The 12967-nt window shown below is 37.3% G+C and overlaps 1 protein-coding gene across 6 annotated transcripts in view; it reads right to left on the reverse strand.

Moving 5' to 3' along the window:
* Positions 1-12967, reverse strand: part of DIS3L2 (DIS3 like 3'-5' exoribonuclease 2) — a 349588-nt gene that overhangs the window by 158916 nt on the left and 177705 nt on the right. For all 6 annotated transcript variants that reach the window (XM_041765744.1, XM_041765743.1, XM_041765745.1 and 3 more), the window contains one exon: positions 8086-8259. In XM_041765744.1, the coding sequence (XP_041621678.1) occupies positions 8086-8259 (174 nt within the window). The remainder of the gene's footprint in view (positions 1-8085; positions 8260-12967) is intronic.

The raw sequence follows: 12967 nt of genomic DNA on the forward strand, positions 1-12967 counted from the left end.
TCCTCAAGTCCTGAGACTCACCCCTCCCCCCCGCCCATGCAATCCACCTTCTCTTTTCCACATTTCTGAATCTTTCTATGCTTGTTTGTTGTGTTATGTCCATGTTTTTAGTAAGAAGGAGGGGCCAGGAAGAATGGGCGTACTCTTTGTCAGAAATAGAAGTTGTGCCTCATTTCATTATAGCAATTTTAACATTTTATTCTTTAAGATGTTTTCCTACCCAATTTTCACACAGCAACCTCTTTGAAGGCACTTGACTGTGTTTGTTAACATTCATTTTCCCAGGAATACCAAAAAGAAACAGGAATGAATCCTAGCACTTCCTTAGAAACACATGTCATAAATCAACCAATTAATACGTATTCTGCAAACTCCTAAACAAAGCTTTCTCTTTTTCCTTTTTCTCCCTCCTTTTATCCTATATATAGTATGTATGCATGTATATATTTATTATAGACTAAGTATTGAGTTCGATTTGAGAAACAGAAAGACAAGTAAGACCTAACTCTTGTTCTTGAGGGCTTTGCCGTCCATCAGGATAGATCTATGTACAGGGAAGTTATAGGACAGTATGGCAAGTGCTATCAAATTAGTGTACACAAATGGAGAAGGGGAAGGAGAGCAGGGCATGACAGAGCAAGACAGCAGTTAAGAAGGGTTCTGGGAAGTAGATGAAGGGCAGAGGAGGGTATGGCCAAGACAGAAAGCTACAAGATAGTAAAATGGCTCAGGGAGAGATGAAGGGCTGAATCAGGACAGGATACTGCAGAGAAGCTAAGAAATTGATTTCCCTCTTTTTTTTAAAACTAGCAATAAAATTGATAATTTCATTTTTTCACTTGCACGGATATGAGTATCAAGCTACCCAGCATTTCCTAGTCTTAAGAATGATTTGCCCATACAATTATCTACTTCTCATGGATCTCATTTTCAGATCCTGTCTTTCTTGCCCACTCTCCGTAATCTTCAATGGGAGGCTTGTTTCTTTCCTGAAACTTTCTGCTGGAAGTTGTCCTCTTTTATCTCCAGCCCAGGCATTAGAAAGTGAAGAGATGTGACACTAAGATCAGCAGGAATGGCAGGGTACAGACATTCAAAAAGCCACTTCATATAAGCATTACTCCATATAAGCATTAGGACCCATTAATCTTTTTTATTGTCTATGAGTTTCTTTTTTTTTAAATTTATTTATTAATGAGAGACACAGAGAGAGAGAGAGAGAGAGAGGCAGAGACACAGGCAGAGGGAGAAGCAGGCTCCATGCAGGGAGCCCGGCATGGGACTCGACCCCGGGTCTCCAGGATCACGCCCTGGGCCAAAGGCAGCACTAAACCGCTGAGCCACCCAGGCTGCCCCTGTCTATGAGTTTCTTGTAATTTCATAAACAGTGAATTGGGATTTACATGAAAGGGATAATATTGGCAGCAGTTTCAAATGACAATGACAGCTTCCTTGTTTAATGCAGAACAATTTAACCTTGCTCTGTTCCACGTAAGCAAAAAAGGGGTTCCCTTGGCAATGAAGAGCTGAGATGTAAAGCATGATCCTTGGATTTTTCTATGTGGCCCACAGGGAGGCAGGGTCAATACATCTGTCAGATAAATGTGGCAGATTGTCACCAATGGAATACCATTTCTTTCAAATGCAAGGATGAGATGGCTTTGAATAACTCCAAGAGGACATTTCAAACAGAGTCACACTCCATCAGAGCTAGTACGTTTTGAAGTATTGACTTTAACAATTTCAATAGGATTTCAAGGAATACTAGGTCCATGAGATGACCCAAGAGAAAAAGTTCTAAGAAATCTAACCACTGGTTCTAACCCACTGGTTTCTAAAAATATTTGGCCATAGAACCCATTTACTCCCTTTTACTCTCTTAAAATCCCAAAGGAAAAATAAAATAAAATAAAATAAAATAAAATAAAATAAAATAAAATAAAATAAAATAAAATAAAATAAAATAAAATCCCAAAGGACATATGACCTACTAACACCTTTTGGGAAAACCTAACCTATCAAATAACCCATTTTACAAACAATGAAAGTGCTCTGTTCTCTCTCCCCCCATCTTCCCAAATTTAACTAATTTGCCCAAGGTCATCCCACTAGCTCCCAGGAGAGCTAGGACTAACTTCTAGCACTCCTTCTATGCTGCCATACTCCCTTACCAGAGGAAACCTTTTCTAAATGGCAATTTAATCATACTGGACTTCCTGATAAACAGCAAGATCATTAGTCATTTAATGTTAGTTATGTTTGAAAGTTTTCCCACAAAAGGGTTGACCTGAAAGAGGTTAGTATTATATGTCTCTCCTTTCAAGCAGCTATTTCAAGGTTGGTTTTACCTGGAGTAAAAGGAAATTTCTGTCTGTTTGGAACAGTTCCATCTTGAAGATATTTCAATATTTCTTGCCACGGCACCCTTTCTGTGCTCGGTATTTTTAGCTCACTGTTTTCTATTTTGGCAGCCGAGAAGCTGCAGTTTGTAATTTTACCTCCAGCTTCATATTTCTTCTTAAAAGTGAATACAATGTCCTGTTTATAATAATAAAATCACCAGTTGGCAGAACGACATTAAATGGAAAAAAAAAAAAAAGAGAGAGAAAGCAATTGGAAAATTTAGAGCAAGCAATTTTAAGTGCCAAGTTTCACATTTGTAATGGTCCGGTGGAGGTCACTGGGCATCCTCTTTATTGAGGGGATAGTGAGGAAATAGATATCCACAAGCTCTCCTGTGAAAGACTATAGACACCACCTCCACTTCAAGGAAGCTCATATTTTACCAAAAAGTATGTGATCCAAACTTCTACCATATTACTAACTATAGGAAAAATCTAAAAATCAGTTCAGCGTGGTATTTTCCCCCTCCAATATTTAGGTTTTTATTTTTCCACTTTAATTGGGCTTTTAAGCTTTGGTTTCCTATTCCAGTTTAGCAACAAAGGAAACAAAATAATAAGAATGCAATTAGAAATAATTGGAGCCAGTCTCAGAAACAACCTTGGGGTTTCTTGGGCTTCTGGTGCAACCCCCTTTAAGCAGTTTCATTGGATATATTCTCTTCCTGATCCCCAAAGGCTTGCAATGTTGGTGTTGCTTGTTCTTTTCTTTTCTTTAACCTCAGATGCCCTACTAAAGAGAGCTGCAGCTCTAGGCCATGCAAGTGGGGCTTCTCCAGAGACTGGAGGTGAAGGCCCAGAAAAATGGTGCTCCTGACCAGAAGGGCCAGATCACCCTTAGGAGTTCACACCAGTCTTCCTTCTTGAAAATTGCTAACCAACGATTTTTCTTTTCAAAATAAACACTATTTCTCTCAACTTCAGTTTGCAAAATATTACCCCAATTCCACTGGACTAAAAAACTGGAATTTTACTGACATAATTGGATTATGAGGTTTAAAGATTGATGGAACTTTTCTGTTCCAAATATAATTGTTCAAATACCAAACCTAAACGGGTATGTAGAAGTCCTTATGTAGCTAGAGCCAGAGTAACACTGTAGGCTCCATGGCAGGGTGGCTGAGCAGAAGGGGTCAAGGAGCTATCAAAACCATAGGAGTTGTGAGCCCTGGCATAGAAGGATCTGGAAGTCTGAGGGGAATGTGTCACCTTTTCTGCAGCCACAGCCTATCACTAAATGAAGACTGCTTTAGTCACTCCAGTTCCCTCTATGCCTGCTCATTTTTCAGATCTCAGTTCAAGCACCAGTGCCCTTGGCAGTTGATTCATACTGGTATTATAGCACTTGCCATACTCTGCTGTAATTTGTTGGAGTGTAAATCTGTCCCTACGAGAAAGAGTAAAGTCCTAAAGAACAAGACCCAAGCCTTTCTTGTCTCTGTATTTCCAGTAACTAACTTAGGACTTGGTGTTATTACATATACACATATAAAAATAATATATATAAGTAGATGTATATAGGAGAGAAGGCAGGAAAAGGAAAGACATAGAAGGTTTCACTTAGGAGTCTATAGAATATGTATTAATTTATTCATGGCACATGTTTTTTGGGGGGTGCTGGGCCTCATTTGGAATTCTTGTGACATTCCTAGGAAAATTAATATTGATAAAAACCTCTTTGAAGGCACTGCACCTCTGAGCAGAAGAAATCATAGTATTACTAACACTTGTACCAAGGAACTCTCCCCTCTGGCACAATCCCATCCAATTACTGAATCCCCACCGCCTGTGAATGGTATTTGATTAGTATTTGTTGGCTGAAAAACTGAATGAATCTATTGTAAGACGGAAGAGAAGGAAAGGTAATCAGACCAAAACACTTCAGCATACCACAGACTTCTCTTTATATTTATCTTTTATTGCAAAAATTAGGAAGTTAACTGTGATTACATATACCTAGATACATAAAGGTAGGTGGGTCAGGTGATTACTGAAGCGTCTAGATGAAAGTCCGTGTTCCAGAACACAAAGGCGATGATGTTGGCATTCTCATTATTTCCTATGCTTTCAGCCAACTGTGATCAATGGGTCTTTGCCCATGCCCTGTACATGGATTTATGGAAATTACCTAGTTTCAGCTAAACTAATCCTTACAAAATAGGCAAGTGGCTAAAAAAGATTATTACAAAGATCCATGGACTGAAGATAATACTAAACTAATAATACTAATTCTACTAATACCAGGAAAATGGCAAAGTTGACATTGCTTCTGCTCCTAATATAAATTCATCACCAGCCACCTACATGATTTCAAAACAATGACTGTCATATGCTACCTAGTAGATCCTTAGAAAAAAAAATACACTAAATATGTTCCGTCAAGGTAAAAGTGATGTTTTAATAAGAAAAAAAGTTACTGCTTTTTGAACAAAATCAAACAAGAAACTTAGGCTTTGAAGACAAACTTTTTAAAAAGGTTGTTTGAAATGTTATACAAGCTGGGGACCTGAAACAATCTAAGTGCAAAACGGCACTACTGCAAAACTACTCATATGTATACACTTGAACTTCCTGATAGAATTTTCTAACTAGTTTGTAAAGATGCCAACTGAAGAAAAGCCAAAGACTATGAAGCCATTAAAAAAAAAAATCTAAAAATGTAGCACCTTTCAACTCATTTGCAAGAACGGACTGACATTGTGAAAGATGAAAATTTATTAGCTGGATTGTATTTCTGAAAATAATTGGTAAATAGGACTAAAAAATGAGTATTATGATTTAGTAAGTTCAACTCACTTCTTCTTCATATCTTTTTCAGTTATGATAACCATTAAACCTAAAACTAAGTATCAAAACATATGAAACTAAGAATCAGACATATATCTCTGAGTCCTTGCACAGGATACACAGGCATATTTTAACAGAGGTCTTCTGGAGAGCAAGGCCCCCTGTTCCGTGGTCTAACTCAAGGCAACATGAAGCAGCATAGGGAAACTGAGAGTATGCCGGCCAGGCTGGCTGACTGTTAGAGAGCTTTATTTATCTGTAGGCAAGGAATCAGGCTGGAAAAGATTGAGCACCTCTCTTTCTTTTTTTCTGATAGTTCCATTTATAATTTTTAAAAGATATAACAGTTATTTAAAACAGTAATTTGAAAAATAGAGAAATTTATAAAAAGTAAAATACTGCCTCCCTACCTCCTACTGCTCCTCCAAGTCCACAAATGATAATCGCTGTCGAATGTTTGATGCATTTCCTTCCAGACCTTTTTCTATGTACATACATATATAATATGTATATGTAATATGTAATATAATATATTTATATATGCATGGGTATATTTATTTGGATACTATTTTTATTTTTTTGGCTTTATTTTAAAAAGGCTCGTATTTGCACTGTTTTGAAACTTGCTTTTTTATTTTTTATTATTTTTTTAAAGATTTTATTTATTTATCTGAGACAGTGAAAGAGACAGAAAGAGAGAGGGTGCACAAGTGGGCGGCAGAGCAGAGGGAAGGGAAAAGCAGGCTCCTTGCTAGCAGGGAGCCCGATGTGGGACTTGATCCCAGGATTCTGGGATCATGACCTGAGCCAGGGGCAGACATTCAACTGATTGAGCCATCCAGGAGTCCCAAAACTTGCTCATTTTAACTTAGCAACATACGATAGCAGTCCCTTTAGGACAGTCCACGTAGATCTAGTTCCTGGTTTGCAGCTGCGGGAAACACAATCTTGCTGGTATGACATAGGTTATTTAACCGTCCCTTTGCTGGGGTGCCTAGATGGCTCAGTTGGGTGAGTGTCCGATGTCTGGAGTAGGCTCAGGTCATGATCTCAGGGTCATAGGATTGAGTACCATGTTGCGCTCTGCATTCGGCAGGGAGTTTGCTTGAGACTCTCCTTCTGCTCCTCCCCCACCTGCATGTGGCACAGGCTCTCTCTCAAACAAACAAACAAACAAACAAACAAATAAATAAATAAATAACCATCCCTTTGTTGAGGGATATTAGTAGTGTCACTTTTACAACAGAGTATCAATGGACATTCTTGAACATCTATCCTTGTACACTTTGACTAGGAGAGATTCCTGGAAGTCAAGTTTTTGGGTGAAAGGGTAGGTACATTTCAAATGTTGATAGTTACTGCAGAATGGCTACCCTGACTTATACTTTAAACAATGAAGTTTAGCCATATAGATTTCTAGTTTAGGGAAAGATCTCAGAAAATGAGCCCTCGATTTATATACGAGAAAATGAAGGTTCAGAGAGAATAAGGCTTGGGCCCAAGATCTCAAAGTCCCTGATAAGATCACTGACCAGCAGGAGTTCCATGAGTAGTGGTTACTGCTGAAGGCCAGGATGGTCACCTGAGTTAAGTGACTTCATATATAACATGTGTTCTAAGTAGGAAAGGGGACTATCATCTCCTTTTCCTTGCTTACTCTTGGCAAGAAAAGAAAAAAAGGCACTATATTCCTAAAAGATACAATAGCAAAGGGGAGAAGAGAAGGATTCTCAAACTAGGTGGGCTTATGGGCACCAAAAGCGAAGGTATCACAAGTTCAGCTGCGTGAAGTGAGCTAGTGTGGTGGAAAAGACTCTGACACGGGATGACCCTAGCAGAAAACCTTCCACAGCCTCAGTGGGTTGTATGAAAAGTTTCTTGGTTCTAAATATCTCCATGTGGCATCCAAAATGAATGCCAGTACTGAAACCAAATTCTGAAGAGAAATATCAGAAAAGAACTAACATCCCACAATGAAGAAACATCTTCAAAGAAGATGTTGTTATAAAAATACCACAAAAGTACTTTCCAACAAATTCCAGACCTAAAAGTAAAGCTTTAAAATGAAGCTCCAAGCACAGAAGCTTTGAATCCTTTGCTCTGTGCCTGAAGAGGCCCATTTAAAGGAAGGTACTTCTGACCAGATAACATTGTCTTTATTCGATCAGACCTATGGGGCATAACAATGAGAGAGAAAGATAGCACCTGTATCTTTTGAAATCAGAATGGTCTAGAAAAGAAATGAGCACACTTTTTCTATAAGGAGCTAGAGAGCCCTTTGCAGGCCATATATGGTATCTATTGCAATTATTTAACTCTCCTGTTGCAGGGCAAAAAGACAATCATGAACAAAATATAACCAAATAAGCATGGCTGTATTCCAATACAACTTAATGGGTACTGGAATTTGAATTTCATATAATTTTCTTAAAAGATTATTTTTGTTTTGATTTTTTTAATCATTTAAAAATATAAAAACCATTCTTAGCTCAAAGGCTGTACATAAACAGGCAGTGGGCTGCATTTAGCTTGTGGGCCGTAATTTGCCAACCTCTGGTACATAGTATTTAATTTTCAGTTGAACTGATCTTGAATGTTATTAGAAAGATGGAAACATCTGAGCCCCATCCCTAAGAAAGTGAAGTTAGAAGACAAAGGTAGAAACAAGTTGTTCTTAAAGAGTTTCAGGGGTACCTGGGTGACTCAGTCAGTTAAGCATCTGCCTTCAGTTCAGGTCATGGTCCCAGGGTCCTGGGATGGAGCCCTGCATCAGGTTCCCTGCTCAGTGGGGAGCGTGCTTCCCTCTTTCCCTCCGTATGTGTGTGTATGTGTGTACGTGCTCTCTCTCTTAAAAAAAGAAAAAAAATCTTAAAAAAAAAAAGTTACAGATATTTACCTTAAATCTCTTCTCTTACTGAATTCCTCTGGTGGGATTGTCCAGGGCAGGCCTTGAGGGAGACAGTCTAGAACTTCCGATGAGAAATCAGAGAAATCCACACCATATTCTGTTAGTATTCCTTCTGTTTCAGGTTCAATTTCACCGGCCTGCCCAAGACTCTTAGCCAGTTGCCTATGAACAAGACAGAGAGGAACAACTATGTTAGTGAATTAATGGATCACAGGCATCTGTTTCATCTCTAAAACTGAGGGTAGTAGGAAAACCTTTAAACCTCCTGCCCTTCCCCCAGCAAGAACACCATTACCAGTGAATGGAGGAACCAAGCAGAAGAGACCATAATACTCTTGTCCTGTTAAATCCCTAACTACAGTATAATTTTAACCTTCTTCAGGAATTCTGACATGGGGGAGTTGGGCCAGATGGCCTTCCTTAAGTTTCTTGCAATTGTTTTTCATGAAAAAGTCAAATTGATATTGTTAAAAGCTTTCATCAATTCCTTTTCTTGCAATACATTGAGAGACAATTCTGATTAGCCCAGTTTGCTATTAAATTGTTAGTTTCAATAGTGCCTATACCTTAAGACATTCTTACTAAATTAGATCAGATACTTACATTTTTTCACAATTCTAATTTTTGCCTTAACATTTTAAAATATTTTATCTGAACAACTAGTAACAGGTTCATTGTAGAGAAGTTAGAAAATACAGAAATACATCAAGAAGAAAGTTAAAATTATCTGTAATCTGGTCATTCGGCAAATTACCATTCTCATTTTGGGGTATTGGTCCATAAAAAGTAAGATTGCATTTAAAGGGATATTTCTGATGCTATTAGTAGGGTTCCACCTTTTAGAAGGCAAATACTAATAATCATCTATGGTCATCTATAAATATACCAAAATTGATGGTGCTCAATTCTCATAAGCACTGGCACGCCACATTCAGACCTTAAATCTAAAGTTATATGTGGCATACAGATAGTCAATAGGAAATATGATACTCTTCCCACAAGGAGTTAGCTCTGGCTTTAGAGCTTTTTCTGGTGCCATTAGATTTCTTTGAAGAAGATTCTGTTTCCTATGTAAGGGTAGATGCCTGGCTGCTAGAGTTCTTAGGTGCAGAGTGGTAGAGGGAGACTGGGGATGTGGTTGCCTGAAATGCAGGCTTCTAACAAATTCCTATCTTCAGCTTTACTACTGCAACAGAAGTGGTGGCAGCAGGGCTGGTTCCACCTCTCACATGGCAGCCAAAAGAAGCCAGCCCATAGTTGACACATATACCTGCCTTCCTGCATAAGTTCAAGGTAGCCTGTGGGTTGCCTGTGGGCTCCCCACATACAACATGGGTTCAGACCAGTGTCACCTCCTCAAACTTAGCAGCTGATATCCCAGAAAGGATATTGAAAAGTCAAAGACAGGGATCCCTGGGTGGCGCAGCGGTTTAGCGCCTGCCTTTGGCCCAGGGCGCGATCCTGGAGACCCGGGATCGAATCCCACATCGGGCTCCCAGTGCATGGAGCCTGCTTCTCCCTCTGCCTGTGTCTCTGCCTCTCTCTCTCTCTCTCTCTCTCTCTCTCTCTCTCTGTGTGTGTGTGTGACTAATAAATAAAATAAAATAAAAAAAAATAAAAAAAAAAAAGTCAAAGACAGCAAAAATATGAGGGGAAAAAGTACAAAAAACTATCAGGAAGATCCATAAATATTTGGAAATTAAATAACCAGTGGGCTAAATGAGAAATAAAAAGAGAATCAGAAAATATTTCAAACTGAATAAAACATGATATATCAATATTTGTGAGAAGCAGCTCAAACACTGCTTTGAGGGAAATTTTTGCTTTAAATAAATGTAATGAAAAAAATAAAAATAAATAAATGTAATGTTTATATTAGTAAAGAAGATATGTCTCAAATTAGTAATCTAAAGCTTCTATCTTAAAAAATTGAAAAAAGAAAAGCAAATTAGATTCCAGGTAAACAGAAGGAATAAAATAATAAAGAAATAAGAATCAAGGGACAGAAAATGAACCGTAATAAAGAAAACCAATAAAATCAAAGCTGATTATTTGAAAAAAGAATAAAAGAGGAACGTTTCTAGTGAGGCTAATCAAGAAGAATAAGGAAAAAAAAAAAAAAAAAGAAGAATAAGGAAAGACTCAAATTACCAAATCATGAATGAGAGAGGAAATATCATTATAGATCCTACAAGCATTAAAAAGATAATAAGGAAATTAGGAAGACTTTAAGTCAATAGATTCAACATCTTGGATGAAATGGATAAATTCTATGAAAAACACAAACTGCCTAAGATTATTAAAGCTGAAACCAATACCTACATATTCCTATATCTATTTAAAAAATTGAATTCATACTTTAAAACCCTCCCACAAAGAAAACTCCAGACTCAGATAGCTTCACTGGTAAATACCACCAAGTATTTTAAGAAAAGAATTAATACCAATTATATTCAAACTCTTTCATCAGAAGAGGATGGAACGGGATCCCTGGGTGGCGCAGCGGTTTGGCGCCTGCCTTTGGCCCAGGGCGCGATCCTGGAGACCGGGATCGAATCCCACGTCGGGCTCCCGGTGCATGGAGCCTGCTTCTCCCTCTGCCTGTGTCTCTGCCTCTCTCTCTCTGTGTGTGTGACTATCATAAATAAATAAAAATTAAAAAAAAAAAAAAAAAAAAAAGAAGAGGATGGAACACTTTCCAACTGGTCTCATGAAGCCAGCATTATCTTGATACCAAAATCAGACAAAGGATTCATGAGATCAATATCCTTCATTCTTTTTTTTCTTAAAATATTTTATTTATTTATTCATGAGAAACAGAGAGAGAGGCACAGACACAGGCAGAGGGAGAAGCAGGCACCATGCAGGGAGCCTGATATGGGTCTCAATCCCAGGGCTCCAGAAGGCGGACACTTTAACCACTGAGCCACCCAGGCATCCCAATATCCCTCATTCTTAAAATTCTTATGAAATATTAATACATATAATTCACCCTTGAACAATATGGGGTTGAACTGTGTCAGTCCACTAATATGCAGATTTTTAAAAATAAATACAGTACAGTAATATAAATGTATTTTCCCTTCCTTATTTTCTTAAGAACATTTTCTTTTCTCTACCTTATTTTATTGTAGGAATAGAGTACATAATACATGTAACATACAAAGTACGTGTTAACTGACTATTTATGTTATTGGTAAGGCTTCCAATCGACAGAGACTATTAGTAGTAAAATTCTGGGGGAGTTGAAAGTTATAAACAGATTTTCAACTGTGCAAGAAGTCGTTGCTGCTACTCCTGCATTGCTCAAGGGTCAACTGTATATAAAAAGGAGAATACGTCATGACCAACTAAAGATTTAAAAATCTGGTCCAACATTCAAAAAATCAGCCAATATAATTCATTATATTAGCAAATAATGAGAAAAACATGCAATCATTTTGATAGATGCAGAAATACATTGGACAAAATTCAACATCCATTCATGATCAAGACTCTCAACAAATGAGTAAAGAACAGGAACATCCTTCCGTTTCTTGGGGAAAAAAAAACATATTTGCAATTCAAGACAGCTGAGGGATAATTCAGAAGAAAAAGACTGAAGAATAAGACTGAAGAATGGCCAGTAATAATATAGAGAGATTAATCATAGATTATGTTGAGAGATGAAACTGCCAATATATGTGACCATTTTTTACCTGAAAGACACAATTTCACATGACTCTACCCTATGGTATTAAAATATCACATAAAATAATTAATTATATAAAATCAGCATACATAGTTTCTGGGAGAAGTATAAACAATGATGTAGATCATGAAGAGATCATATACCATCTGCAAGTGTTCTAGTCAGGTCATCATGATTGGAGTATGAAACTAGCAAAAAAATAAACATTTTTCTATGTGGTGATAGCATCAGTAACAGTCTTCGTAAGGTAGACTTAAAACACACTGGCCACCCTACTTTTACCTGGTGACATTAGAATGGCCAAAAAGGATTATCTTACCCCCAAAGTGGAACAGGGCCTAAACATTTGAACAAAAGGCATTTTATAATATCTAACTTTTAAAATATAATACTAAAATCTAGGAAGACCTCATTTAAAGATGGAAGGTGACATCCCAGGCATTCTATTTAACAAAGAAGAAAGAAACAAGGAAAAGAAATGGCAGAAGGATAAAACATACTCTTTAAGTATGTGGCCACAGAAATTACTATCTTGATCAAAGGTATTCCCAAGAATATGTCACCAAAGTGAAGATGCAAGTGCATAATAAAAAAAAATCACAAAAGGAAATAAAAATTAGTGCTTCAGACCTAGAAAATAAAAAAAGAAAAAGAAAAAGAAAAAGAAAACCACTACAAAAACAAAGGTCATATAGGAGGGTAACTAATGAACTGACTGAAAAAAATAAGGTTCCTCAAGATACAGCTTTGAGAGAAGTGAGAAAAATGAAATTTAAAAGTACAAAGAATTGTGAAGAGCTTACAGAGAAAACAGACAGATATGAAAGCCCAATGAACGAGATCCAACATTGGCATAACTAGTATTCCTGAAGGAAGGAACTAGATATATGGAATAGAAAACATTTCGAAGATATTATTAAGATAACTTCTGAAATAAGAGAAATTTTACACACAGAAAGGGCATATATGCCGTTTCTCTGAAAATGTAATACAGAAAATCACCACTGAAACATATTCTAGTGATGCTACTGGATTTTGAAGATGAAGATTTCTAAATGCAAGAACTCAAGGAACATAGTTTTCATAAACCTTTTCTGAAAAACTACTAGATGAAGAACTGTGGCCTACCAAGAGATGGAGAAATTTCTCTGAAAAGAAGACTAGTGCTAAGTACTGAAT

Source organism: Vulpes lagopus, chromosome 8 (assembly GCF_018345385.1).
Source record: "Vulpes lagopus strain Blue_001 chromosome 8, ASM1834538v1, whole genome shotgun sequence".
Classification (NCBI taxonomy): Eukaryota; Metazoa; Chordata; class Mammalia; order Carnivora; family Canidae; genus Vulpes; species Vulpes lagopus.